The sequence below is a fragment of the Arvicola amphibius genome, chromosome 1 (genome assembly GCF_903992535.2).
Source record: "Arvicola amphibius chromosome 1, mArvAmp1.2, whole genome shotgun sequence".
In the NCBI taxonomy this organism is placed as follows: Eukaryota; Metazoa; Chordata; class Mammalia; order Rodentia; family Cricetidae; genus Arvicola; species Arvicola amphibius.
This window is the reverse complement of record NC_052047.1, coordinates 61,767,300-61,794,984: the sequence shown is the minus strand read 5'-3', so window position 1 is coordinate 61,794,984 and position 27,685 is coordinate 61,767,300. Positions and strand designations below refer to the sequence as shown.

Here is a 27,685-nt window from a genome sequence, read left to right as displayed (position 1 = left end):
CATGGTCTTGACCCCTTTGTTCCTATCACTCCTGCTTCTCTGACTAAGCTCTAGGAACTCGGGCCAGTGCTTAGCTGTGGATCTCTGCATCTGCTTCCATAAGTTAGTAGATGAAGGTTCTATGATGACAATTAAGGTAGTCATCAATCTGATTACAGGACAGTTCAAGAACCCTCTCCACTTCTTAGCTGGGGTCATCCTTGCTAGATTCCTGGGAATTTCCCTAGTGACAGGTTTCTTGCTAACCCCAGAGTGGCCCCTCTATCAAGATACCATTTTACTTGCTCTCCCTCTCTGTCCTTCTCCCAAGTCAGCCATCAGTCAATCCCTCATGTACTCCTTCCCTCTCCCCTCCTCCCCTCCCCCTCCTTTCATACCCTCCCCTCTACTCCCCATGCTTCCAGTTTATTTGGAAGATCTTGTCTATTTCCCATTCCCAAGGGGCTCCATGTATGTTTCTCTTAGGGTCCTCCTGATTTCTTAGCTTCTCTGGGGTTGTGGACTGTAGCCTGGTTATCCTTTGCTTTATGTCTAACATCCACGTATAAGTGAGTACATACCATGTTTGTTTTCTGGGTCTGTGTTACCTTACTTAGGATGATTTTTTTTTCTAGCTCCATCCATTGCCTGTAAATTTCAATATATACTTGTTTTTTACTGCTGAGTAGTACTCCATTGTGTAAATGTACCACATCTTCCTTATCCATTCTTCAGTTGATGGCATCAAGGTGTTTCCAGGTTCTGGCTATTACGAATAATGCTGCTATGAACACATAGTTGGACAGATGTCCTTGTGGTATGAGTGTGAATCTTTTGGGTATATGCCCAAGAGTGTTATTGCTAGGTCTTGAGGTAGATTGATTCCTAGTTTTCTGAGAAACTGACATACTGATTTCCAAAGTGGCTGTATAAGTTTGCACTCCCACCAGTAATGGAGGAGTGTTCCCCTTATTCTACATCCTCTCCAGCATAAGCTATCATCAGTGTTTTTTATCTTAGCCGTTCTGACAAGTGTAAGATGGAATCTCAGACAGATTCAGTGCAATGCCCAGCAAAATTCTTCACAGACCTTGAAAGAATGGTACTCAACTTCATATGGAAAAGCAAAAAAACCAGGATAGCCAAAACAATCCTGTACAATAAAAGAACTTCTGGAGGCATCACAGTCCCTGACTTCAAACTCTACTACAGAGCGACAGTACTGAAAACAGCCTGGTAGTGGCATAAGAACAGACAGGAGGACCAGTGGAACCAACTAGAAGACCCAGATATTAATCCAGACCCGGATATCAATCCATACATCTTCAAACACCTGATTTTTGGCAAAGAAGCAAAAAATATCAAATGGAAAAAAAGCATATTTAACAAGTGGTGCTGGCATAACTGGATATCAACATGTAGAAGAATGAAAATAGACCCATATCTATCACCATGCACAAAACTCAAGTCCAAATGAATCAAAGACCTCAACATAAAGCCAGCCACACTGAGCCTTATAAGAGAAAGTGGGAAGTACACTTGAACGCATTGGCACAGGAGACCACTTCCTAAATTTAACCACAGCAGCACAGACACTGAGAGAAACAATTAATAAATGGACCTCCTGAAACTGAAAAACTTCTGTAAAACAAAGGACACGGTCAACAAGACAAAACAACAGCCTACAGAATAGAAAAAGAACTTCCCTAACTTCACATCAGACAGAGGTCTGATCTCCAAAATATACAAAGAACTCAAAAAATTGATCACCAAAAGAACACATAATCCAATAAAGAAAAAATGGAGTACAGACCTAAACAGAGAGCTCTCAACAGAGGAATCTAAAATGGCTGAAAGAGTCACTTAAGGAAATGTTCAGCATCTTTTTTTTAATGTTCAATATCTTTAGCGATCAGAGAAATACAAATCAAAACAACTCTGAGATTCCGTCTTACACCTGTAAGAATGGCCAAGATCAGAAACACTGATGACAACTTACGCTGAAGAGGCTGTGGGGAAAAGGGAACACTTGTGTATTGCTGGTGGAAATGCAAACTGGTACAGCCCCTTTGAATGTCAGTGTGGTGATTTCTCAGAAAATTGGGAAACAACCTTCCTCAAGACCCAGTAATACCACTTTTGGGTATATATCCAAAGGATGCTCAATAATGCCACAAGGACATGTGTTCAACTATGTTCATAGCAGCTTTGTTTGTCATAGCCAGAACCTGGAAACAACCTAAATGCCCCTTGACCGAAGAATGGATAAGGAAAATGTGGTACATTTACACAATGGCGTACTGCACAGCAGAAAAAAATAATGACATCTTGAATTTTGCAGGAAAACATTATTTTGAGTGAGGTAACCCAGACACAGAAAGACAATTATCACATGTACTCACTCATAAGTGGTTTTTAAACATAAAGAAAACCAGCCTGCAAACCACAATCCCAGAGAATTTAGACAACAATCAGGACACTAAGAAACACTTACATAGATCTAATCTACATGGGAAGTAGAAAAAGACAAGATCTCCTGAGTAAATTGGGAGCATGGGGACCTTGGGGGAGGGTTGAAGGGGGAGGGGAGAGGCAGGAAGGGGAGCAGAGAAAAATGTAGAGCTCAATAAAAATCAATTAAAAAAAGACAGAATCTCAGAGTTGTTTTGATTTGCACTTCTCTGATAACTAAGGATGAACATTTTTCCTTAAGTGTCTTTCAGCCATTTGAGATCCATCTGTTGAGAGTTCTCTGTTTAGGTCTGTACTCCATTTTTTATTGGATTATTTGTTCTTTTGATGTCTAGTTTCTTGAGTTCTTTGTATATTTTGGAGATCAGCCCCCTGTAAGATGTGGGGTTGGTGAAGATCTTTTCCCATTCTGTAGGCTGTCGTTTTGTCTCGCTGACTGTGTCTTTTGCTTTACAGAAGCTTCTCTCAGTGTCTGTGCTGCTGGGGTTATATTTAGGAAGTGATCTCCTGTGCCTGTGCGTTCAAGTGTACTTCCCACTTTCTCTTCTATAAGGTCCAGTATGGTTGGTTTTATGTTGAGATCTTTGATCTATTTGGACTTGAGTTTTGTAAAGGATTGTTTTAGCTATGTTGGGTTTTGTTGTTGTTGTTGTTGTTGTTGTTTCCATATGAAGTTGAGTAATGTTCTTTCAAGGTTTGTGAAGAATTGTGCTGGGATTTTGATGGAAATTGCATTGAATCTGTAGATTCCCAATTTTATTATTTTGAGCCTCCTTTTTTTTTCTTCTTTGTGTCCTCAGATCTCTGGTATTCTGGGGTGATTAGAACTGAAGTGGCCAAAGCAAGGCAGTGGTGGTGCACACCTTTAATGCCAGCACTTGGGAGACAGAGGCAGGCGGATCTCTGTGAGTTCAAGACCAGCCTGGTCTACAGAGAAACCCTGTCTCAAAAAACCAAAAAGAAACAAACAAACAAAACTTTAGGCCTGGTGGTAGTGGCGCATACCTTTAATCCCAGTACTCGGGAGACAGAGGTAGGTGGATCTCTGTGAGTTCGAGACCAGCTTGGTCTACTAGAGCTAGTTCCAGGACAGGTTCCAAAGCTACAGAGAAACCCTGTCTTGAAAAACAAAAACATAAAAACCAAAACCAAACAAACAAACAAAAAAAGAACTGAAATGGTATCACACACTCTGGTGGCTTATACTCTCATAAAACATCCTAGCTAATCAGAAACATGCTCTCTCCAGGAAAAACTGCTGGTGTATCATTGACCTTTTTTTTTCCTCAATCAGGAAGAGGCTTTAGGGTAGCCCTCTGAGAATCGAGATTAGCCTGAGACTCTTGTCTGCTAGTGCAAAGGTACCTTCAATACTGTGCTGTGAGTGTTGGCTTTCGTTTGTGCTTCCAGCTGACCTGGCTCTAAGATTTGAACCCTTCATTTTTCTGGGACAGTATTATTATGAGTGGAAACTTTGGGGGCCATTCTCTGTCTAAAGGGAGATCAAAGAAGAATGAAAGCTGATGACTAAATATTATAGCTTCTTCAAATACTGAGCATATTACAAAACAAGGTCAAAAGGTAGATAACTCCATAGAACCTGCCGAGTTCATCGGTGTGTCTTAAAACTGTGTTATTAGACTGTCCCCCCAGCACAGATCCTGAAGATGAGAGACTTTCTGAAGGTGTTCAGAGATCTTTGTGCATAGTCTTCTCATGATGACACTTTCCTAAAGGGAACATCAAGCCCTTCTCCTACCCAGGTCAACACACACTAAAAACCACTGTCATGATCCACAGCTACACAGGCCCCTTTCAGTCTGTGCTGTGTTTCCTGCTCTCAGTACGAAGGAGGGAATTCATGCTGCGTTCCTTGTTCTTTAGAGTAGCTATCAGTTCTCACATGCCACATGGCATCACGTACTGAACGTACTTCAAGGATCTATTGTTTATGAGTCAGCCCTCTCTCCTCAGTAGGATTGTTAGCCTGCTGGCTGCAGCTCCTGACTTAGGACCCTGCACGTAGCGAGAGCTCAGCAGAAGCTGCTAGTGTTTGGAATGACATAGTGATGGGGATGGAGAGGAGGAGAGTCAGAGATGCCATGTGATATGAGGGCCACAGTGATGATCTTCCCTCACTTACTATCTGTGATAGGGCCTTGTTTACTGCTTGGAAAAGGGAGTAGCAGACTGGCCTGTGGGCCAAGTCTAGATTTTGGCCTATTTTTGTATGGCCTTCCAGATAAGCATGGTTTATTATATTTTAAAAGCTCTGTTAAACTAAGAAAGAAGAATGTGAGTTAGAGCTTGCAGTGTTCATCATCTGGGCTTTTACTGTATTGACCCTGGCTTAGAAGAACACCCCGACGTGAAGGGCCACATCACTGTAGTTTTTGCAGTCTGCCGGGGACTGATGTGTTAGTCTCCTGTGCATGACAAGGTCAGAGCTGTGCCTCGGGTGGCCTGCCACAGTGGTGTCTCTCCCACATTCAGTGAGACAAAGGCACTGCCTGAGTGCTGTGCATTCTTGCTCCTCATTGTGTACTGAAGTGTGGCAGATCTGTAATGGAATCTGGTACTAGTCTGTGGGCCATGCTGTGAGGAACACTTACAAAAAAAAAAAAACTTCCCTAGTAAGTGGTAGATGCCCTGTAAATACCCGTTAGGTGAGTGACTGCTCAAGGAGGAAGTGGCTTTAGGTAGAGTGAGCTGACTCTACTGTCCCTGTGCCTCAGAAGCCTCTGTAACTCAAATGCTGCTTTGGAGTAAGGGACTGTGGTGTGCGTGCTCTGTCCTCTGTGTTGGGAACAGCAGACAGAGGGCAGTCCCGGAACGGCCTTCCTCTATGTTTGCAAAGCATGCTTCCGTGTTTTTTTTTCCTGCAAAACCAAGAAAATCTGTCTCTTTCTCTCTTGTTCTTTACAATTTCAAATAAAATCCCGAAGGCTTTTCAAAGTCAGGACCTGGAAACAAATGTGGCACCTGTGTTGGTCATAGGTAGGACTTGGCCTTCACTTTGAGAACTACGTGAAGTGAATCAGGGGCATAAACTGATCCTTGTGGTGACTTTCTTAAAAATTGCTTTTACCCCCAGGTTGCCTTTATAGCTGCCTAATCTGTAATTTCCCTGAGGATTTCAGTAGACATTCTGTATATGATTAGAATCTGTTTTTATCACCTTATAAAAGCATTCATCTTTGTCTCTGTCTGCTTCTCTGCAGCCCTTTATTTATTTTACACTGAAAACTGGCACTGCCACACTCCAGACATGAGGGTGATGGGCATTAAATGAAATGTTCAGCCAAGAGGCAGTGCAGCCCGTGCCCTTCCTGAACCAAGCAGTCCTGAGATGAGGAGATGGGGAGGGGTAAAGGTGAGTGTCTGTGCTGGGGAGGAGCCCTGCTGCCCAGGGTAGGGTGTCAGGGAGGGCAGCTGTCAGGGAGGCAGTGAGAGGCATGAAAGGATGGGTGTATCCTCTCTCGGAGGAGAAGTGGTGCTGGAGCTGAGGGTGTCGGCTACATGGGTGATGCAGCAGCTGATAGAGAAGGTGCACCAAGCCAGTTTTCCACTGTATGAGAAAGAGAACAGGCCAGGATGCTTAGACCTTGTGGTAGGGTTAGAATGAAAGATACAGTGTTTCACAGAGTTCAGTTTCCATAGCTCAGTCTGGAAGCCAGTGTTGTTGTGTGACCATGCACAATGTGTGACATACACACAAATCTTGGTCTCTAAGTACCACTTCTAGGTTCTAGGGACCAGGCTTCCTGGAGAAATGGCCTATTCCTAGGCTGGATAAAGGAAAGTGTGAAATGAGCCAAGGACACTCCACTGTGTCAGAAAACAAGGGAGGGATCACAGAATGGTAGGGTGTGTTGAAGGTCGCAGCGGCTAGCTCGAGGGTTTCTGCTGGCCACACTTAAGTCAATGAGAACTAAAGGACAGTGGTAGGTATAGCCCACTGCATGAAAGAGGGCATCGGGAGTCCATCTGGACAGGAGTACTCATGAACAAGTGAAAGTTTGGAAGAATTATGATGTCAAGTATCTCCTCTTGCTTCTTTTGAGGAGCCATAGCCACCGCATCAGTCAAGACGAGCCATGCACACGCTGGCAAATGCCCCAGAAGAGCAGCGGTGCTTCTGTGATCTCTGCCAGCGCGTCACCAGGCTTCAGCCAGAGTGCCAGGCTTAAGTTCAGAGGCATGGTTGGAGCGACTGGCAGAGTATTGTGTATCAAGCACATGGAACTGGAAGAGTCTGAAGAAAGCATTCTGAACAGATTTTTAAAAAGCATTAGCAGGCAGCATGATGCAGGATTCTGACTTGGACACTTGTACAGGCTGTTGTTGGTCAAAATGGAATATTCTGAGGAATCAGTGGAACTAAGAGATGGCTGTGCCTTTTCTGATTGTGGTAGTTACATCAAGGCACACTGCCATTAGGGAATATGTTAAATATTCAGAGGTAAAGGGTATCAGGCTGGAACTTACTGAGGGAATCTTCGTACTTCAAACTTCTCTGTGTGTGACTGTTATACAATAAAATTTAAGACACAGAATACCAGCTCACACTTGTCACACCACCTAGACTGAAAACAAGGAGAGGATGTGGGGCAACGGGAACCTCTTACGTGGCTAGGGGAGCGTGTCCACAGCGATTATCCATTACAAGTGGCCAGCTATGATAATTCTCTGAAGATAAATGACAAGCTCTTGGTCCCTATGCCTGGAATGTCCTATCTGTCCTGTGTCTGCCAAAGTCTGACTCTCTGTCAAGATCTTGAGTGATTGCCACCCTGTGAAGTTCCCAGGATTCCATACTCTGGTTCTTGAAAGAACTCCAAAAATATTTGCATTTTATAGATCTGATGCTGTTGTCTAGTCTTTGCAGCAGAATTCGGGAGGCTGTGGAACCTTTAGGAGATGAGGCCTAGCTGGTGGGCAGACCTTAGGAGTTACAGGCCATCCTTGGCTTCCAGCAGACTCTTTGCTCACGATTGCCACAGGGATGTAATTCACAACCTCATGTCCCCACTATCACAGCCATGAGCTGTTTGCAATACCTCCCTATCATGATAGGTTGTATCTGCTGAACTCTAAGCTGGAGATGGTCCTGCCCCACAGTTGCATCTATGAGGATTCTGTCTCTGCAGGGAGGAAGGCATCAGGGGCAGTTGGATGCTCTGTCTTAGGAGCTCCTCTGTGAGGCCATGCTGCCCCACCCATGGCAGTGCAGTAGTAAAGTTGTGTCACAGACGATCTGCCACTTTGGTTGTATGCTGTTGACTCTGCTACTTAAGCATCCCAGGGGAAATAGTGACCACATGAGAACTCTCTGGTAGCCCCCATTTTACAGATGAGAAATGAGACCAAGAAATGTCAAGATACTTGTCACTTACTATCCAGAGGAAAATATTAAAAATTCTCATTGATGGGTATCTCTTTTTCAGGCTAGTTTGAAAATTGTATGTGTCAAGCTATTTAATTACTAAATTCCAAGACTAATTTGATCCAAAATATTAAGCAGTATTTCATTTTATAATTATATCAATACACTAATGCTAAATACAGACTAAACCCTGTTTGTTTCTAAAAAGGTTTCTTTTGAGTTTATTTCGCAGTACTGGGATCAAGCCCAGGGCCTTAGGCATGCTCAATGAGCACTGTGCCCCAAACCCTCTTCTTAACACATTTTAAAATATTAGCTGTGCTGCGGTGTTTGTGATTTGCTCTCTGTGGCTGAGTAGTATCGTGCTTTGTGAACACACCATTGTCTTACCTACTCTCATGTTGATTGGTATGGGTTTGTTTCTGTGTTGTTTTTCTTTTATGTAGGTAAGTGTGCTGTGACTACTTGCCAGTTTCATGAGACACACCTTTTCCTTTCTCTTTGGTAAATGCCTCAAAGTGAGTTTGCTCTATGATAGTGGAAACACTCTTAGATTTAATAAGAAACTGTTCTAAGTTTTCCACGGTGGTAACAGCATTTTACACAGCATTCAGCTACGTGAGGTTCTGATTTATCCTTGTTCTCCCCAGGATATAGGGTGGATCAGATGTATTTAACTCTTCCTATGCACTCAGCTATGTGAGGTTCTGATTTATCCTTGTTCTCCCCAGGATATAGTGTGGATCAGATGTATTTAACTCTTCCTGTAGACCCAGCTATGAGAGGTTCTGATTTATCCTTGTTCTCCCCAGGATATAGTGTGGATCAGATATTTAACTCTTCCTGTGGCTGTGCAGGATCATCTTACTCGTTAATCACCTGTTCTTGTGTTTAGAGATGATTTCCATACCTCTCCCAGAATATCTATTCAAATCCTTCACAGTGTGTTATTAAATCATTTGTCTTTTGTTAATTTGTGCAGGATTCTTTATGTGTCCTGATATAAGCCCTTTGTGAGGTCTCTGCTGCGGACAGTTGTGTGTCGTCCTCCCCTACCCCCACACTCTTTGTCTAGTCTGGATCTGATCTGAATGGCATAGCCCTTATTCTATTAGTGCTAATTAAAGAGACTTTCTTCATGGAGTTAACACAGCATGGGCTCTGGAACTGGGACCTGAGGTCTTGTCTCAGCCTAGCTACTGTGTGGCCTCAGTTTCATTATTTTTTTTTAAAAAAGTCATTTAATATATTTAATACTAGTGCCATCTTAGAGAGATGTTTTGGAGTTGGATAAATTTGTCTATATTTATCCTCATACGGTGCTTAGAGAAATACTTGGTACATCATAGGTGCTTGGCAAATGCTAAGTGGTGTGTTTAAACCAGATCCAGCCAGCACGAGTTGACTTTATACTTTTACTTACTGTCTGGCTGTCTAACAGCGTGGCCTGTGTCATGGATCCTTTCAGCACCCTGCCTGTAATGTTTATATATGTTTTAGTAGAGCTATTATGATGCCTATTATTTTATTTTGGTGATTGATTGATTGATTCTTTTAAGAAGATTGATCTTTTGTCTGCACATTGTAACCTAGGTTCTCATAAAACTCCTGGCAGCAATCCTTCTGCCTGTTTCCTGTGTGCTGGCATTGCAGTCAAGCATAGAGTCAAGTCTGCTTGGCCCTAAAGCACATTATTTTAGAAAGAGTTTTTCTCCTTTGTTAGCTATTTACTTGTGTTTATAAAACATTGATTCATTCAACGTGTTTTTATGGGTCACTGTGTTAGCTCGATTCCCATCACTCTGACAAAATACCCGTGACAGTCAACTTAAAAAGAGGTCAGTCATGATGGTGCCTGCCTTTAATCTGAACACTCAGGTGACAGAAGCAAGCATGTCTCTGTGAGTTCGAGGCCACCCTGGTCCCATAGCAAGTTCCAAACTAGCCAGGACTACATAGTGAGACTCTAGCTCCCGAACTGGTCTACAAGAGCTAGCTCCAGGACAGGCTCTAAAGCTGCAGAGAAACCCTGTCTCAAAAAACCAAAAATAAAATAAAATACAAAGAAGAGTCAGAAGAAGAAAGTTTGTTGGGCTCGTGATTTTAGAGGTCTCCGCTTGTGATTGCTTGGCCCTAGTGGCACAGTACATGACAGGAGCACATGGCAAAGGGACCCTGTTTGCTTCATGGCAACACAGTTGAAAAACAAAGAAAATGAAAGGGCCAGGAGCCCATTGGCCACTTCAAGGACATGTCCCCAATGACCTTTTTTACACTAGCTCTACCTCCTAAAGCTTTGTTCAGTAAAGCCATACACTGGACCTCAACAGAGGCCTTTAGGGGACCTCTTTGCAGATCACAACAGACACTACATGTAGGCACTGGTCCAGCTAAGCAGCATACGCAACTCACAGAAACACAGACCCACTCTAAGGAAGAGCAGGAGAGTACTTGGTGTGTAAGCTGGGGCCTAGACAGATGGCTTGGGGGTGAAGTGCTTGCTGCGCAAGTGTAAGGACCTGAGTTTAGATCCCCAGCATCCATGTACAATCTAGGCATGGTAGTGCTCACCTATAACCTCAGCACTGGAAGCAGACAGGTTCACTGGCCAGCCAGTTTAGATGAAACAGTGAACAGTTTAGTGTGAGACCCTGTCTCAAATAATAAGTGGAAGCCAGGTATGGTGGCACACACCTTTAATCCCAGCACTCAGGAGGCAGAGATAGGCAGATTTCTGAGTTTGAGGCCAGCCTGGTCTGCATAGTGAGTTCCAGGCCATCCAGAGCTATATAATGAGAGCAAGACAGCAACAATAAAAATAAGTTGGAGAGTTCTAGAGGGAAACTCCCAATATTGACCTCTGGCCTCTATGCATGTATATATGGGTGAATGCACCTATGGGCAACGCACACACATGCACAGTTTAACAAGATGGCTTAGCAGCTTAAAGCAGTTACTGCACAAGCCTAATAACCTGAGTTTGAGCCTTAGAACCCATGTTTGAAACTGAAACAACCAAAAGCACAACAGATGCTCTAGCACACTCTGTAGTCTTGGTCTCCTGCAGTGAGATGGGAGGTGGAGACGGAAATCACCTGACACTCCCAGAGAAATGAGAGGGGATCCTGCCTCAACAAAGTGGAGAGAGAAGACTTGCTTACAGAAGTTGTCTTCTGACCTCGACATGTGCACTGTGTGCCTGCAGACACTCATGTGCATGTACATTAATGAAAAATAAACAAAATTGAAAAAGAAAGTCCAAGAAGATCTCTAGGTAGCAGAGATGAATATGCCCCTGTGAGTAGGGACAGAGTGGTGTGTGAAAAGGTGGGAAGAGAGCTTCCTGGCTCAACAAGCTGTTAAAGACTTATACATTCATAGTTAAACTATTTCATGATAGTACGTGCGTGTGTGTGTGTGTGTGTGTGTGTCTCACATGCATGTGTCTTTGGCAACACTTTTGCATTAGTGTAAAATTACTGGATTACTGTAACTCCACTTCCTGGTGTGGTGTCTCCAGGGCAACCTCAGCGTGTGTAGATGCTAAGCACCACGCTGTGGCTGAAATGCAAAGGCAGTGGACCATCAACATTGTACCTTACAGTAAGATACGAAGTGTCTGTGATTCCTGGGCCCCGGGAGAGAGATCAGAGCAAAAATGCGCAAGACACTCATGACCCTTTCTCTTGTCAGAAAGGAATCTTGTTTTGGAGGTAAAGTAACTGCTAAGTATTTGTATTTATTTAGATCTAAGCTGGAACCTGAGCCAAATACAAAGAGGAAAGAACCCCTGTCTAAGAAGGCCTCACAGAATGCTTCCCAGGACTCTGAAGAAAAGCCTGCTGCCGAGGAGTTGCCAGGTATGAGTCAGGATAAAGGTTCTGCTCTGCACTTCTTCCTTCTGGCCTGTTGGCAGGAATACAAAGCAGGGAGAGGCAGCAGTTCCTGACCCATGGTGTGAGCATAGCTCCCAAAAGCAAAAGAAACATGGAGTAGCAGTGCTTAGTCTGAGTCACACGTTCACCTGGACCTGGGGAGACTGCTCTCCTGTGCACCATCTGGAGACTGAGGAGGCACTATCCTGGCTGTCTGCTAAAGAGGGAAGTCTGCACTGGCAGCAGCCAGCCGCACTGCCCCAGGGTGGAGCATAGTTTCTCATGGGCCTCCATAGCTAGACAAGATGGCAAGTATAGGTTTGTGTCTCTTGTCATCACAGATACAGTAATGTCCCTGACAGTTCATGCCAAAGAAATGCAGAATCTCCTTCAAGTCTGAATATCACAGACTGCTTCATTATGTGTGCAGTCCATGTGCCCCTGAGTAGGGATGCCTGCTCAGAGTGCTGCATCCCTGTGTACAGCTAACAAGCAAGCTGGTTTCACTAAAGCTGCAAGGCCTGAATGTCTCCTTTGCCATGTCTATGGCTCTGCATGGCCTTGCCTCACCGCAGCGCTAGAGTATCATGAGTCTCTTTTACTAAGAAAACTCTGACAGGCTCAGAGCCTGTCTTGTCTGAGGTGAAAGCTCATAAATGGTGGGTGCAGGATTCACTGGTGTGTGGGTTTGACTTTCAAGCCCGCCTCTATCTCATGATTCCCTGGATGTCAGAAGTGTTTCGTATGCACCATGGTTCACCAGCCTGGAGGAAGCCAGAGGTTCTTTGTGCAATGAGAATAGCACTTTTGGAGCTCTTCGTTGTACCACATGTGCTGACCGAATCACAGGCTCTTATTGGATCCTTGGAGGTGTGCACTGTTGTGTTTTTCAGGTGAGGAAGCCAAGATTCAGAGAGGTTCTATAGGAGCTCAAAGCCCAGCGCTGAGGAAGCACAGCAGCCCTCCACATGGGTGGCCCTCTTTGCACAGCTTCACCCTATTCCTGGCTGGTAGCTCATGTGGTCCAGCAGGCAGAGGTTCTGCATCTCTCCTGTGCCTGTCCCGGGCTTCCCCATAATCCCAGGAGCACAGCTTCTTAGAAGACAAGACAGGGGCATCATAACTAAATTTACTAAAGCTGGACACAGCATCCACATTCAGTCATTCACCCACTCAATAAATCCTATGCAGGCTGGTGAGAACAGGGGAAAAACAGTGCCAGATGAGAGCCTAGAGGATGTCTCATGGGAACATGACCTCACTGCTGACCTCAAGCCTACATTGCATGTTGTGCCAGACCTTGGGCTGGGTGTTAGGGATGTCCTAGTGAGTAGAAATGGCTCCTCTTTAGACTCATAGGGAAATGAGCAAGGTCTGTCCGTGTACCCATACCCTTCCGTTTTGGTGTGTGAGTGACGAGAGCAGTGTTCTAATGCTCTGCATCAGAATCCACATGGCCAGAGGCTGTAGAGACAAAGGGATTGTGATGTGGACGCATCTGGGCCCCAGCACTCACTCCCATGCTCACTGAACATCACTCTGCCTGCTGATATGTGGGAGATACCAGCGCTAGGTACTGGGGTTAACTTTTCAAAAGGAGGCTACCAAGCAAGTGCAAAGACAGCCTGCAGAGTAGAAAACCATTTACACTGTATCACATGTGGATGGACACAGACCCCTCAACAAGAAAAAACTTTCTCATCCAATATATGCTAATCATGGTTTCCCTTCCTCCAGCTCCTCAGAGCTTCTGCTCACCCACCCAACACTACATCCTTTCTTTCTGTGTGTCTTTAGAAAACAAACAGGCAAGCAAACAAACAAGTAGATTTTTAAAAATAAAGAAAAATCTGGGCGGTGGTGGCACACTCCTGTAATCCCAGCACTCAGGAGGCAGAGGCAGAGGCAGGCAGATCTCTGTGAGTTCAATGCCAGCCTGGTCTACAAAGCAAGTTCCAGGACAGTCAGGCCTGTTATACAGAGAAACCCTGTCTTGAAAAACCAAAAATAAATTAACATGAGAAACAGATGCAAAATCCATAAAAACATGGAATGAATGTCAGTCTCTTAAAGGAACATCTACCCATGACAAATAAGCTAAGAGGACCCAGCATCACCAGTGATGAGAGAGCACATGTCAGCCACAAGGCACCTCACACCTCCAGAAGGGCAGCATGAGAAAGACAACCTGGTCTGGGGATGGGGTGGGAGAAATGGGGAGGCATACCCATACAGCTAACACGCTGAGGTAGAGTTGGACCCCAGCATGGTAGACTGGGCATTCCAAAACCTGAGTGTCCCATGGTATAGCTTACGTCTGAAAAGCGCAGAAACAGCCGAGAAGTGTGGAAGCTGGTAGGCTAGACACAAGACATCTGCCGCCAGGGACCACCCCCACATATGCACCCGTACACATAGAGCAAGCCAGGGGTGCTTGGGTCACATTGTGGAGTCTAAGGTCATCTGTTAGGTGTAGCAAGTGTGAGTGTGTGGGATGGGAACACTTGGGGCTGAAGAACTGGTGGGAGGGGCATTGCTGCCTGAGGTGGGGGAAGGGACTCCACATACTGACCTACATGATTGGGCCTGAGGTGCCTGCTGGGTGTGCAGGTGGAAATAGCATTGATGTTGGAGTGGGCAGGGAGAGCTTAGGGCTAGGAACTTGGGGGATCCTGGGAATCGGCAGCTTGGAACCATGGCCTGAGCGCACCTCTTAAGAGATGACAGAGAGAAGCAGGCCAGGCTGCCAGGGAGAGGCCTGCATCCAACTTTGATGTGCTGTCTGATTTCCTGACTAGGACCTTCTTCCCATCCTGGCCTTAGTGTTGACAGGGAAAATCTTCCCCAACCACCAGATGCTCTCCTTCCCGTGCTGTGCATCTGCCCTTTCCTCCATGGCAATAGAGAGTGCTTCTTCCTGTGTGTGGACATCTGCTAGGTTTTCTGTGGGCAACTTTTCAAGTCTGGCCCATGTGGATGTGTCCTTTGCTTACTTTGTCTTTGAGTATTTATTTCCTTTTGAAACCTTAGATGCCACTTAGACAAGCATGTTCTGGCATAGAACAAGGTGGTACAGTTCTAGGCAAGAGCTGGTCTCTTGTCTGTCGTACTCCCTCTGCCATTTGGCACTTGCTCATTTAGTTATTAGCAGGTTCACACCTCTACTCCCGGTTGACCTGCCACCCACAGCATTAAGGCCTTTTCTTTAGATATTCTGTCTGGCAAGGCTGCGTTCTTCACATCTCTGTGGTGAGTTGTTTGCCCGTCTCGGTATCTGGGTGTTCAGATATATTTCTCAAGCGAGTCATTGTTCCTGGCCCTGCAAAGCTAACTGTTGCCAGAGAGGATTCCAGCTCCTGGGAGGGAGTACGTAGTATCCTAGGAAAAGCAGAAGTGGGGACAGAGGGTCCTGGGGACTTCAGGAAGGGGTAACCCTGAGCAAGTGAGTCAACAGCACTACCACCACCTCCCCAAAAAAAAGAATCTTAGAAACTTCTAGGGTGAAGGAACAGTTCGAGCAAGAAAACACTCAGGAGGTCAGAAATCATGGAGGCCCATGTGGAGTGCAGTCACTAAAGACCTTTGGGGTTAGTGAGGAGCTGTAGGAAATGTGGTTGAGAGGCTGCCTGGAGCCAGACCATGGAAGGCTGGGGTGCAGGTGGGGCGCCAGATCTGACAGGTTGGCACAGCATGCTGTGAGCACTACACTTCAGGCTGAGTCCCGAGGCCCAGGTCAGAAGGGCTTCAGAGGGTGTACAGTGAGCTGCCTATAGAGTACAGAACTTCTCCACCCTGATGCAGCTAATTCATACTTGCATCCATTATGATGGGGCTTATGTTTCTGATTGGTTTTTCTATTCAAAGGGGAAAGGGGAGAAAAATCTGAAATAGGGACCAAAAGTGAAGCCAAGTAGGAGATAGAAGTCCCAGGGGTGTGGGGATGGGTGAAAGCACATGACTCACATGCTCTGAGTGTTGTCTCAGAACAGTGCCATTCTGCCTGGGGATGCTTTGTGATATGGAGGATGTGTTTTTCCTTGTCTGTAGCTCTGTGTCACCTGCACTGAGTGTAAGTGACTGTTGGGGAAGATGCATTTCTAACAGTAGCCACGCCTGTCACCCAGGGTGGACCTGATCTGCCTGCTCTTGATTGCTGCTGTTGTGATTGCTTTTCCCAATCAAGACTCCCTGAACTCTCACCACCCAACAGGGCTAAGCTCAACAGGAAATTTATTGGGGCTGAGGAGAAAGGAAAAAGATACAGCATTTGCCTTTGAGTCTCTGGCAAAGCAGTGATGGAGCCCAGGGATACGGAGACACACAGATGTGTCCAGGTCTCCACTGAGCAGTCCTTACCTCCCATCAGCCAGCCCTACTACAGTGTGCAGGCTGTACCTATTGCTCTAGGGCAAAGTTCTTTCCAGGCAACTGTGCTATTGAGAGGCCATTGTGTGCTTGCCTCATTGTGAACAAAAGGCTGTCTAGATTAAAATGTTCATGTTCTAGGATATGTGGCTGTCCTAGAGGAAGACTTCATACTGTGTAAGCAGGGCCATGGAGCTGCTGCTGATGTTAGCTAACTGTACAATATGGACCACGCTGCAGAACCCCACTCCTTCTGATGTCTTCATGTGCCTCTTTCTTCATCCACCTATTTGGAAGGCATTCCTTCTTTGTCCACTTTACTGTTTTGTTTCTTAACAGAAAAGCCTTTGGCCGAAGCACAGCCTGAACTGGGAACCTGGGGCGATGGCAGGGGTGAAGATGAGCTGTCTCCAGAAGAGATACAGATGGTAATGCTAACTGCTTCCTTTCAGCTGCCGACCTAAGACCTTCAGTGAGTGGGAGGTTGTGCAGATGCTCCTGCCCTGATTTCATACTGGGCTTTAAAAATATAAACACATTTTATATATACTTACTCACTTAATATCCTACTTCCCGTTAGGATTTTCATGATTTCACTTCACAGTAGCATAGTAAAACAGAAGTTAGCTTGGATGGCCTTGCTAACTGTCTTTACCAGCAATATAATAGACACCCGGATTAAATGAAATGAGCCTTTTATATTTGTAAAGGTGGTGTTTATACTCAGTTGAGTCACTGGTGTCATGGAAATGAAGGGAAAGCATAGTGATATCTGAAGATGGCGGAAGCAGCCATCAGGACAGTGACCACCTCCTCCTGGTGGCCTGTCCCCTGTGTTGAGTGCTGTTATTTGACATCTCAGTGGTTTCAGGGGACAGAGCTTTGGTGAGGGCCTCCCAAATAGCAGCTTCCTGGCTGTGCAGCCATTGACAGTGATCATTTTAGGACTCATCTCCCTGGATCTTCAGGCCTGCAGTATTCACCACCTCCTCCTGCCTTTGGCAAAGAGCAAGGGTGGAGCTGGTCCAGCCTCTGGAGACAGAGGAGCAGGGTAAACAGACGCCTGCTGTCGTGTGAGGATGGGCTCTGCCTTGGCGTAGCCCTCAGCCTTCCAGGAAGCCATTTGTGATGCTGGCTATTTCCCCAAAAGGCCTCTCCTCCTCACTCCTTTCTGACTCCTATCATGTCTCCAGGGTAGCCTCCTGGAGTCTCTGACCCCAGCCAGCCCCGTATTCTACTTTATTCTGTGCCTTCTCTGCTGTGCTAGCACCGTGTGAGCAGGATCCTGTCTCACTGTCACAGTGTCCTTAGTCCCAGGCCAGTGATCAGGAGTGCTGCTAAGTAGATGAGTGACTGATGGGTTCGTGTGAGTGGTACAGGCCTGTCCACATGTCTGTCTTCCTCAGCATCAGCTGCCCAGCCCAGATGTCAGGCTCAGAGCCTCTTACTCTTCAGATTCCCTGCCTCTCCTTGCCTGAAACAAAGGCTACAACAGAAAGTTTTCTATCCAGAAAGTAGCACAAACAGGTGAAAACCAACGTGCCAGGAGCCCAGTGAGCCTCAAGGCAAAAGCAAGGACTGTGGACCCCCAGCTGACTGCAGTCCACCCCTGCCTTCATCTGGACCCTCCTTGTCCTCTCACTGCTCTCAGTGACAGCAGTGGCTGCTTCCAGGAGCTGATGATAAAAAGCTAGCCCGAGAATGACAAATGTGAGAGGACCAGATACTTGGGAGGGTTCTGACGTGAGCAGTCAGGACAAGGGCAGACATGGAGCTGGGCATTGGGGAACAGGAGGTGTCAGACAGCTGGGAAGTGCTGTGGACATGGCAGAAGGTGTGAGCTGTCATAGGGTCTGGGGCTTAGTCTTGAGGCATCTTAGGGCTGGAGTATCATGCGCTTAGAGGAGGTCCTCAAGAAACACTGTGTACAGGGACAGGACAGAGCCACGAGTGTTCCCTGGGGATGCTGCATCAGAAGCCGGCTGAGATGTAGAAACCAACAAATGAGTTTCAACACAACTGGATTGCATTCCCTTCTGACAACTAATAGTGACAGGAGTATCTTAAAATCATGTCATTTGTCATTAGTTTATACAAAATAATTTTGCTAGTGAAAATGTTAAGTTATACTTCCCCAAATGTTGCAGATTTGCTAGAGATAATAATGTGTACTGCTCAGTCTCTTCATTGAGAAAGACACTTTTGCTGAGTGTAAGCAGAGTGTAAATTTGCGCTGGACCTCACTCTTTTATGTCCATCATTCTTCATAAAGGAGATAGCCAGAATACTCACAGGGGATTGCCAGAGGACTCTGCCTTTCTCCTGGAGCAGTGATGAGCCCCAAAGGTCTGTTAACCTTTGCAGGCATGTGGAAGGTAGGCCTGAGGAAGCAGACACCCGGTGTCGCCATCCGATGGCACAGTCCTTCTGCGGTGGAGAACAGGGACACTAGGACCAGGCAGTCAGCTGTGAGTCCTCCTCCTCTTATTAATTATCTGCATAACTTGGGAAGCAAATGAGTCTCAATGGACCTCAAGCTGGTTAGAATGGATGCCCTGCCAAACTGTGGGAAGTCACAATTGAGAGCCACTCAGTACAGCCAGGGATGCCCTGTGTATAGTTCACATGGCCCACACCTGCCATGCAGCTGAAGATGAGTGTCAGGACGTGAGGCTCTCCCAAGACTGTTGGTGCCAGCTTTCATGCCTTCTGTTCCAACAAGACCATTCCCCAAAAGGCTGGCATTTCAGCCTCTAGTGTTCCTGGTTTGTGTTGTGTTAGTGCAGGTGTGGGGGACAGAGGATGTCATGAACTCTTTTAACAGGCTACTTAATGTTCAGTGAATGACGTTCTTACTGGGATTAATTGCTGAGTGTCATGTTGTCAAGTCTTACTAGCTCAAATAAAAAATAAAAAACCCCAAAAACAATGGGAAAGAATACTCTATTGTTGGTTTTACATTGAAAGGTACTTTAGCAAATTGTGGCCATAGTTCATGATCAGTTTTGGAACTTTCCCTTGGGGTCAAATGATGAGCTAAGCCCTATAATGGCAATTTAATTCATTCTTTTAGCCAAAGAAATGGCTGCTAGGTGTTGCAGAATGCTACAGGATGTTTATGTACAGTCAGTCTCCAGGTGCTAGTCATGGTACAGGTGGGTGGTGCCTTGAGTTAGCAGAGGTTATATGGCCGGCTGTGTGAGACTCCATTGTTTTCTAGTCAGACATCAAGAAAATGTTCCCTTTTAGAGCCCACTTTACTTTTATGTGCCTCATTCATTTTATTCAAGTAAAGTCACCTTTATTTATTGATGTGTTCATTGAAGTAACTTTGAAAGTTGTGAGTGTGACCTCTTTCTTAAATCTGTCTGTAGCAGGTGCCCGAGGCAGTTTATGGAACCCAGGCAGCCAGCTGGCACAGCTTTCGTACTGTGGCCCAGCATAGTTCCGGCATCTAGAACATAGGTGTTGTTGGGAGAGTCTTATTCCTAAGCCCTTACTTATCCTCTCTGGATGATTTGAGATGGGAATACTTCATTGGGTCTTATTCTTATTTTTCTACTCAGGGGCCTTGGCAGTAGTGACTTTCTTTGTAAAACTTAGCAAAGAGGAGTAGATTAAAAACAGGATTTCTATAAGGTACTGCAAATGGACTTGTGTCTTTTAAACAAAGTGCAACCAGTGTAGCTGACCAGTAACGGGGTGCAATGGCCAAGGGGGCTATTGCTTAGCACACTGTGCTTTCGCCATGGCTGCCCTGAGTTCCACCTGTGTTGTGTTGCTTACTCTCATCCAGGAGGAAGTGTTGCAGGCTCCACTATGTGATTAGCCATAGACACCTGTTCAGGGTCACCTGAATCTCAAGCCCTAGATCCTTAGGGTGATATTGATAAACCAGGGGTGGTGGGTACACCTGTTATCTCAACACTTGTGAGGTGAAGGGAGGAAGATCCTCACATAGACAGAGTTGTGAGCGGGCATGGAGTACATATAAGCCTAAGAGGAAAAGATGCTGCTGCATGTCAGCCATCCTTCACTGTGACAAATACCTGAGATCAGCTGCTCAGGACAGGAAGTTGCACCGCAGTGCATGGTCTCAGAGGGTGCTGGTGTGGTCAGTGGCTCCGTTTGCTCTGGGCCTGTGGTGAAACAGCATCGTGGCATGTCTGGGAAGGGCATGGTGGGTAAGAGGTGCCCATCTGACAGCTGCCCCGAGGACATGCCCCTGATGACTTCTGCCAGCTGGACCCAGCCTCAGCTGTATCCTTCATCATCCTGAGTCAGTCGTTGAATAATTCAATGACTGCACCAAAGCCTTAATGATAACCTCTCAATGGCTGGATGTGCCAGCTGGAAACCAGCTCTTCATCCATGAGCCTTTTCAGGAGAGAACTCATATCCAAGCATAGCACATTAAGTGATAAATATCCCTTAGACTATGGTCATATTGCATTTCTGGGCATCTAGGCATCCTGCTGTGGTGCTGACCACAGAGACCAGGACTTTGGTTCAGCCCCTGTGCCTGGCCAAGTCCTTACTAATGTGAGGAAGCAGTATGACTGCACAGCTAGACTGACCCTAGAGTGTACTATCTGTGGATTTTCCAGAGCCTGACAGTGAAACGGCCAAGGGCCACAGTTGCCCTGTGGAATCTGAGGTCAGACAGAAGAAAGGGACCTGTAGGCATCTCACCTCACTCTGCCTGTCTGGAATCTGTCTCCCAGAGAGTACGCATGTAGACAGCATAGTGTTCTAATGACCTAAATCGTTTTGTTCCCATTTTGGCGACAGAGACCAAAGGAGAGTGATTAGATTACTCACCTGCCCAAAGACATACAGCTTCAAAGGTGAAGGAGCTGGGATTCCAGCTGTGACTCTACACCTCAGGGTCAGGGAAGGGTAAGGCTCACAGCTGTCCACAAAGAAACTGATGGCCATTGAGAAGAGGTTGACTAGCTAGGGCCACCCAACCATGGTTATTTTCCTGAGGCCTCACACCTGGTTTCTATACCCACGGGCTACATGACCAACTGCCCCTGCCACCCAACTCTTGGGGCAGGCTTGCCATTCAGAAAACCGCCCCGAAACCAGTGCCATTGAACATCCACGCTGGACCCAGTTAGACGTTAGTAAGTGGTGACCTTGCGCCTGTTAAGGCAGAGGTCCTCGGCCTGTGAATCACAACCCTTTGGGGGCTGAATAATTCTTTCACAGGGGTCACCTGAGACCACTGGAAATCACAGATATTTACATTATGATTCTAACAGTAGCAAAACTACAGTTATGAAGTAGCAATGAAAATAATTTTATGGTTGGGGATCACCACAACATGAGGCACTGTATTAAAGGGTCACAGCATTAGGAAGGTTGAGAAGCACTGGCTTAGGGGAACAGGGTTTGAGGGTTTTGTCTGTTTATTTGTTTTTATTAACTCTGTTTCATCTGACCTGCCCTGTAGTAGAGGCTGCTCTCCACTGGCGCTCCCGCCACTATCAGCACTCTCTCCACCTTTCCTTAGAGGCTGGCCATTTCTGAGGTGGCATACTGAACCCCCTGGGCGCAGGGAAACCAGAACCAAAAGCTGTGCCTTTGCCTGGCCACTGGAGCCCATGTGCCGCTTTCAGATGTCACAGCTGCTGAAGCTTAGAGAGATAGTGCAGCCCTGCACCTCATGCCTGCACGGGAGGAAACCAGAAACAAACCCAGGCAGCATTCCAGTAATAAGTCACCTAGACTCATAGGTAATTGTGTTTAGGAACAGTTTCAAAGTAACTAAGGACAAGATTTAAAAGGGCAGAACTATATTTTATCATTGGGGGGACTAAAATGCCTCCCTGGAAAAAAAAGCCTACGCATACCTGAGGGGATTAGTGCAGGTAAATTAGCACCTATAACTGAAGTAATCTCACATTCTCAGAAATACTGCTCGCCTAAGTCACTGCTGAACAGACAGTCAACAGCTGATACTTTCTGACTCAAAAGTGAAGGTTTTATTCTCTTAGTCTCTTTGAAGCCTAATGAGAAGAGCCATTAGCAACGCTGACTCCCTGTGCACAAGGCAGCCTGCTCTGCTCAAGCGGTCCTGCTGGGAACTGCCCCACCCATCCGCCCTCCTGAAGCATTGCCATCTCTCCTCGGTCCCATTTTCTGAGCTGATGGGTCTAGGGTAGAGTGAGGCCTCTGTGTTCTGATGAGCAGCCAGGCTTGTGCAGGGCTCAGGAACTACAGAAGAAAGGTGGCTCTGTCCCTTGAGAGAAGCTGGTTCCTGAGCAAGTTAAGAAATGGCACAGTGACACTCACGCAGGGGGACTCCAGAGAAAGTGCTCCATCTCCTCTGTGGCCAGGCCTTAACATGGTGCCTGTGCTGTTGTCCCCAGCCAGTCAGAAGAGATGGGAGATGTGACTTGCACTTGCACTCTTTAGAAATGGCAGAGGCTGCCATCACAGGGGTGGGAAGTGCCTGGATCACAGAGAACATGTACTCTTCTGCCAGCCCAGGCAAGGCCAACAGGGAAATGTTTTATTGATGTCATGGGCAGAGAGAACAGCTCAATGCTGGCAGCCATGTAGCCTGGGGAGTTTTTTTCAGAGCCTTCTGGTCGGGTACATCCAGGATCTGGACTTTACAGAAAACATTTTAGGACAGGTCAGTATGGAGTAGACTTGGGGCTTATTCTGAGTAGTGCAAACCTCTAGCCAGGAGGGTAGCCCTAGTGCCATTGATCACACAAGGCTCTCAAGGTTCACAAGACTGTCCCTGTCACAGGCCAGGAAGCCTGCCATACAGGCTTCCTCACACCAAGTTTTCTATCTAAAAATGTTGCCCTAGAGATAGGCGGCAGCAGTTGGCTCCTATAGAAAGGGTGTCTGGGAGCTGCTGAGCCCGCTTCCTCTGTCCAGCAGCTAGAATCAGCTGTTCCTAAGTCCAGATGTGGGAGGAACTCTACCAGCCACTGCAACACGCTTGGTCTTTGTGCAGGCTAGTGTTTTTTTTTCCTAGAGTATGGTATTTTTCAGAGAATCTTCTGGAAGTGCCCTGTGCTAGCTAGCCAATAGGATTGGGCTGTGATCCTTAGAAGGTGGGTGGAAGGTCAAAGGTTTCATTCCATATAGTCCTTTCTTGAGCTCCATTTGATGTCATTCTGAGTATATGTGTTTCTTTGCAGTTTGAACAAGAAAATCAGCGACTCATTGGTGAAATGAACAGCTTATTTGATGAAGTGAGGTGTGTATGTAGCTAATAACTTGATGATAGCTTTTCCAGACACCGGGGACTTTTTCTATTCTCTTTGGCATCCAAGCACCCATATGTAACTGGGCAGGGCTGGCTGGACCTGTGGGAGACTGGCTACAACAGCAGGCTTATGGGTGCTGCAATATGCAGAAAGAGCAGTTGCTAAAGTTGTGGGACCACACCTACAGCACAGGGCTGCTTGGGTGGAGTGGCTGTGAAATGTAGTAGTGACCTTGCGGCAGGTGTCTGCTTCCAGGGGACCAGGCTCACACGTCTGGAGGCTCCAGGGAACTCATCCAGGCCTTTGTCCCACAGGAGTGTTGCGGTGCTCTGAAAGCACCTGCTGGATCTTTGCACAGCTCCATCCTGTTCACGGTGCAGCCCCACCCAGCCTGGGGACTTACTTGGGTCAGGGCTACTCCCCTTGGACAGCCCCAGGGGCATTTTGTCCCCAAGGTGACTGTCCAAGGCCTCCCTCTTCTTAGCCTAGCTCCCCCATCCCTACCCACCTTGTTGTTGATGATTGGTCCTTCCCGTCTCTTGTGTGCCATCCCCATGCATGTACCTTTCTCCTCCCACTGACTTATAGCCAGCTGTGCTGGAGCAGTTAGTTTCAGCTGAGCCAGTGTCCACTTTCAGGCCCGTACAGCCCAGTACACCCAGGGTGCTCCAAGCTACAGGAAGCAGGAAAAGGTGTTTCAAGTTGGGCAACCAGGTGGGGTGATCTCAGACTGAACTGGAGCATTTTCTTGTCACAGGGAGCTGACTTGAGAGGGAAATGTCCCTTTTTGCAGATGGGCTTTCCAAGTGACCGTGCCTTTTGATTTTCCACCATGCAGCACGCAGTAACTAGGCTATGCCCAGGACTTACTGCGCCTGCCCAGTTCCTCTCGCCATCTGGAGTGGCTGCCCATCTTCTTTTGTTCTCACCTTGATGGTCCCTTCAGGAATGTGGACCACTCCTCTTAGAGTACCAGGAGTTAATAACATGTCACCTTTTTTATTCTTTCTTGAAGGCAAATCGAAGGGAAAGTTGTTGAAATTTCCAGACTCCAAGAGATATTCACCGAAAAAGTTTTGCAGCAGGTAAAAAGACCCAGAGGCCCAGCAGTTTTGAGTTTTGGCTTAGAACTGACTGGGAGCTCAGAACCCTCTTCCAGAAGCATCTGAGTGGTACAGATTAGGCAGCACCATGTTTTGTTAGGCAGTCAAACCATTCAGGAGTACCAGCTAAAGCTTCCTGTCACCTCACAGCAACTATGGTAAAGCTGAGGGCTCTGTATGGGGACCCTGATTGAAGCAGAGACTGCCAGCTGCCACAGCAGTGACTGCACCAGAGGCTGGGCAAACAGCCCCCACTGAGAGACAAGAGAGCTGCCCCAGGGGAGGTGATGTGCTTTAGGGGGTTGCTGCCCCTCTAGAATCCAGCCAAGGACCTCTTGGACTTCCATGTTAGGGGCTGTTTATGGTAAGCCCCTCAGCTCCTGATCTGATGTTCTCCACCAGGGCATCACTACCCATGTGTCCTGTTCCATGTGCACTCCAGTGATGTCACTGCTAGGAACTGGGTGGTTGAAGTCTGCTTTCCAGTCTGAAGCATTCCATCAGTCAGGGCTCCCTAAAAACCCACATTAGGGCACACCTCCCTCAGCAGGGAGATCAAAGACAGTGTGGTAGGGTCTCCTATAGCATGGTCTCGTGAGCCAGGACCAGCAGCCCCAGTTCCATGTTCTCTCAGCATCTGTCCATGGCATTTGTCACCAACAATTCATATATTTAACTCTTACCCCGTTAGCAGTGTGTTGAAACATGTTGTTTGGGTAGCTGTTGTGTTTCAAAGTCTGGACCATTTCGAAGCTGACTTCTAGACCTTATGAAGAATAAATGGAGTGCTTGGTGGGAGTGGCCAGTCCAGAATCAGCAGATCGTGTCTGTCCTTGTCACTTGACTGGTGACACCTGAGAGGTGATAGGTTGTAGACAGTGCAGGCTCTACGGCCTGACAAAAGCCTTATTCTAGTCCTGCCACTCACACTGTGTGGCCTCCTATAAGCTCGTAAACATTTCTGAGCCATGAGTTTCCCTTCTTTGTGTTGGGTTGTGTTGTGTTGTGTTGCTCCCCTGACAGGTGAGCATTCCCAGGCTGTACATGCACAGCCTCTAGAACTTGAAACATGGCAGCAACTACGTGCAGAAGGATAACTTCTTGGTGGGGAGGGGACGGCTGGGTTTATCTGACACTCTTTCCACAGGAAACCGAGATCGACAACATTCACCAGTTAGTTGTGGGGGCAACGGAAAACATCAAGGAAGGCAATGAAGACATCCGAGAGGTGGGCACCTGGGGTTCTCAGGTCTGATTTGGCACATCACTGTGTCCCAGCAGCCGGGTCTCACTGGTGAGGTTGTCCAAGAGCACTGTGGAGAGCTCAGGGCCCATCCTGCAGCTGTAGCCATGGGTGTATGGTCAGGGCCAGCCTAAGAGCATGTATTCGGAAGACCTGATGGCTTCTTTCAGCTCATTCTCAAGAGAAAGTAGTTCCTGGCCCTATAAGAACAGTATAGATGGGAGAACATCCAAGTTGGGCCAGGACAATCCGAAGACAAGGATAAGCCCACTGAGGGCAAGAGCCCAGAAACTGTCTGGAGGGCATGTGGCCCTCTGAAACTCAGACCTCCTAGTAGGCCCATTACAAGACGATAGCATCACTGGGAAACCTGAGTAGTCCATGGGAAGTCGAGTCCTGGGAGGTTAGGCTCTGCCCACCAGAAGAGGATGAAGGGCAAGAGCTCAGTGTAAAGGTACTTGCTGCCAACCAGGGCAACCTAATTTTGATTCCTGAAATCCCATGGTACAATCACAGAATTAACTGTAGCCCTACACCCCACACACACTGTGACATGCATTCCCACCTGCCCACACAGAGATAAATGTAATTTTAAAATGGATTGCAAGGCATTTGTTTTCTGTGCATGGTGGCTTTTGTTCCTACTTAAGCCGCCTATCTAGGGCATTCATGGAGGTGTACGTGGAAGGGTGGGCACCTAGGGCTTCTGACACCTGTGCTCCTCCTACCAGGCCATCAAAAACAATGCCGGCTTCCGAGTGTGGATCCTCTTCTTCCTCGTGATGTGCTCCTTCTCCTTGCTCTTCCTTGACTGGTATGACAGCTAGCCCATGAGAGCTGCACCTGTGCCTGCCTGCTGCCTCGGACACCACATGCCAGCATGTGTCTCATCTGCACAGCTGTGTAGGGTCCAAGGGCTGGGGAGACGTGGCCTGCAAGCCGATATTTGGAACCTATGAGACCGTGGAAATGCATGGATTGAAAGTGCCCTAGGCAGTCTTCAGGGGCAGAGGGTAATGGGGCTAGGCAGCCAGGAGCTGCATCTCCAGGAGAGGCCACAAGCATGGCGGGGCAGAGCAGGGCAGGGATATGATACACCTGCTATCTATCCCCATTACAATGCTTGGGGCCTCGTCTCCTGCCCTTCTCACACCAGTAGCTTCAGGGAAGAACATACCTAATGTTTCTAAAGTCATTGGTTCTTATTTCCTTATGGCGTCTAATATGTGCTGCTACATGGCCATTTTGTCATAGAAAATAATTCACATCTGCCTTGTCAAGCTAATAAATGCAATTACAGCCACTTATTGCAGTCAGTGAGTCTCCACCGAGCAGCTCAGGATGCCACCTGGCTGGACAGGCACTCTGGTGCCCTCCACTAAACCTCTCTCTCCTGCCCTGGCTCCCACCATATGAACGGCAAAGCCAGGGCCTAGGTCATGTGAAACCTGGCTTCCTGCCACTGGCTCTCAGAAGCTTGTGTTCCAAAAAGGTTGTGGATTTCAGAAGAGCAGGCCTTCTGCCATTGTCCCTGAACACTTTCCCCTCCAGAAGAGGCTGTGTCGTTGCCTGTTGAGAACTAGAAGTGTACAGGACACAGCTGCATCTTTGCACAGATTTATCCTGGTGTCACTCAATTCCTGCTGAAGTGCATGAGTACAGACAGTCCAGTATGCAGCTAGGTACCCACGAGCTCTTCATTTGCAGGGAATGTGAGCAGGTACACTGGGTGGTTGAAGGGCTGCTGCTAGAAGCACAGTGGGGCTTGCCTGCTGCACTCACACTGGTTGGGAGTCAGATCCCTCTGCAGGACAAGCTTTGGCAAGTGTTTATTGCTCTTTGTGCATTCCTCACAGCTTCCCAACACCCTTCAAGCTCATGACTGTGTGACCCCGCCACTCCCCCGCCCCGTGCTGAGCTCATGGTCTTTGTTTTGGAACACCCCATCAATAAAATATTCTGTCTCAGTAGCACACCTCAGGAAACAAGTGTGGCTGACGCTGGTCACCATGCTGGTTCACAAAGAA

The 27,685-nt window shown here is 47.1% G+C and overlaps 1 protein-coding gene across 2 annotated transcripts in view; it reads left to right on the top strand.

The window, feature by feature from the left end:
- Stx18 (syntaxin 18) overlaps positions 1-26,961 on the top strand; it is a 102,951-nt gene extending 75,990 nt beyond the window's left edge. For both annotated transcript variants that reach the window (XM_038322840.2, XM_038322849.2), the window contains exons 6-11: positions 11,585-11,697; positions 16,417-16,505; positions 23,244-23,302; positions 24,328-24,397; positions 25,563-25,643; positions 26,390-26,961. In XM_038322840.2, the coding sequence (XP_038178768.1) occupies positions 11,585-11,697; positions 16,417-16,505; positions 23,244-23,302; positions 24,328-24,397; positions 25,563-25,643; positions 26,390-26,485 (508 nt within the window). In that variant the 3' untranslated portion in view covers positions 26,486-26,961. The remainder of the gene's footprint in view (positions 1-11,584; positions 11,698-16,416; positions 16,506-23,243; positions 23,303-24,327; positions 24,398-25,562; positions 25,644-26,389) is intronic.
- Positions 26,962-27,685: the final 724 nt, after the last annotated feature.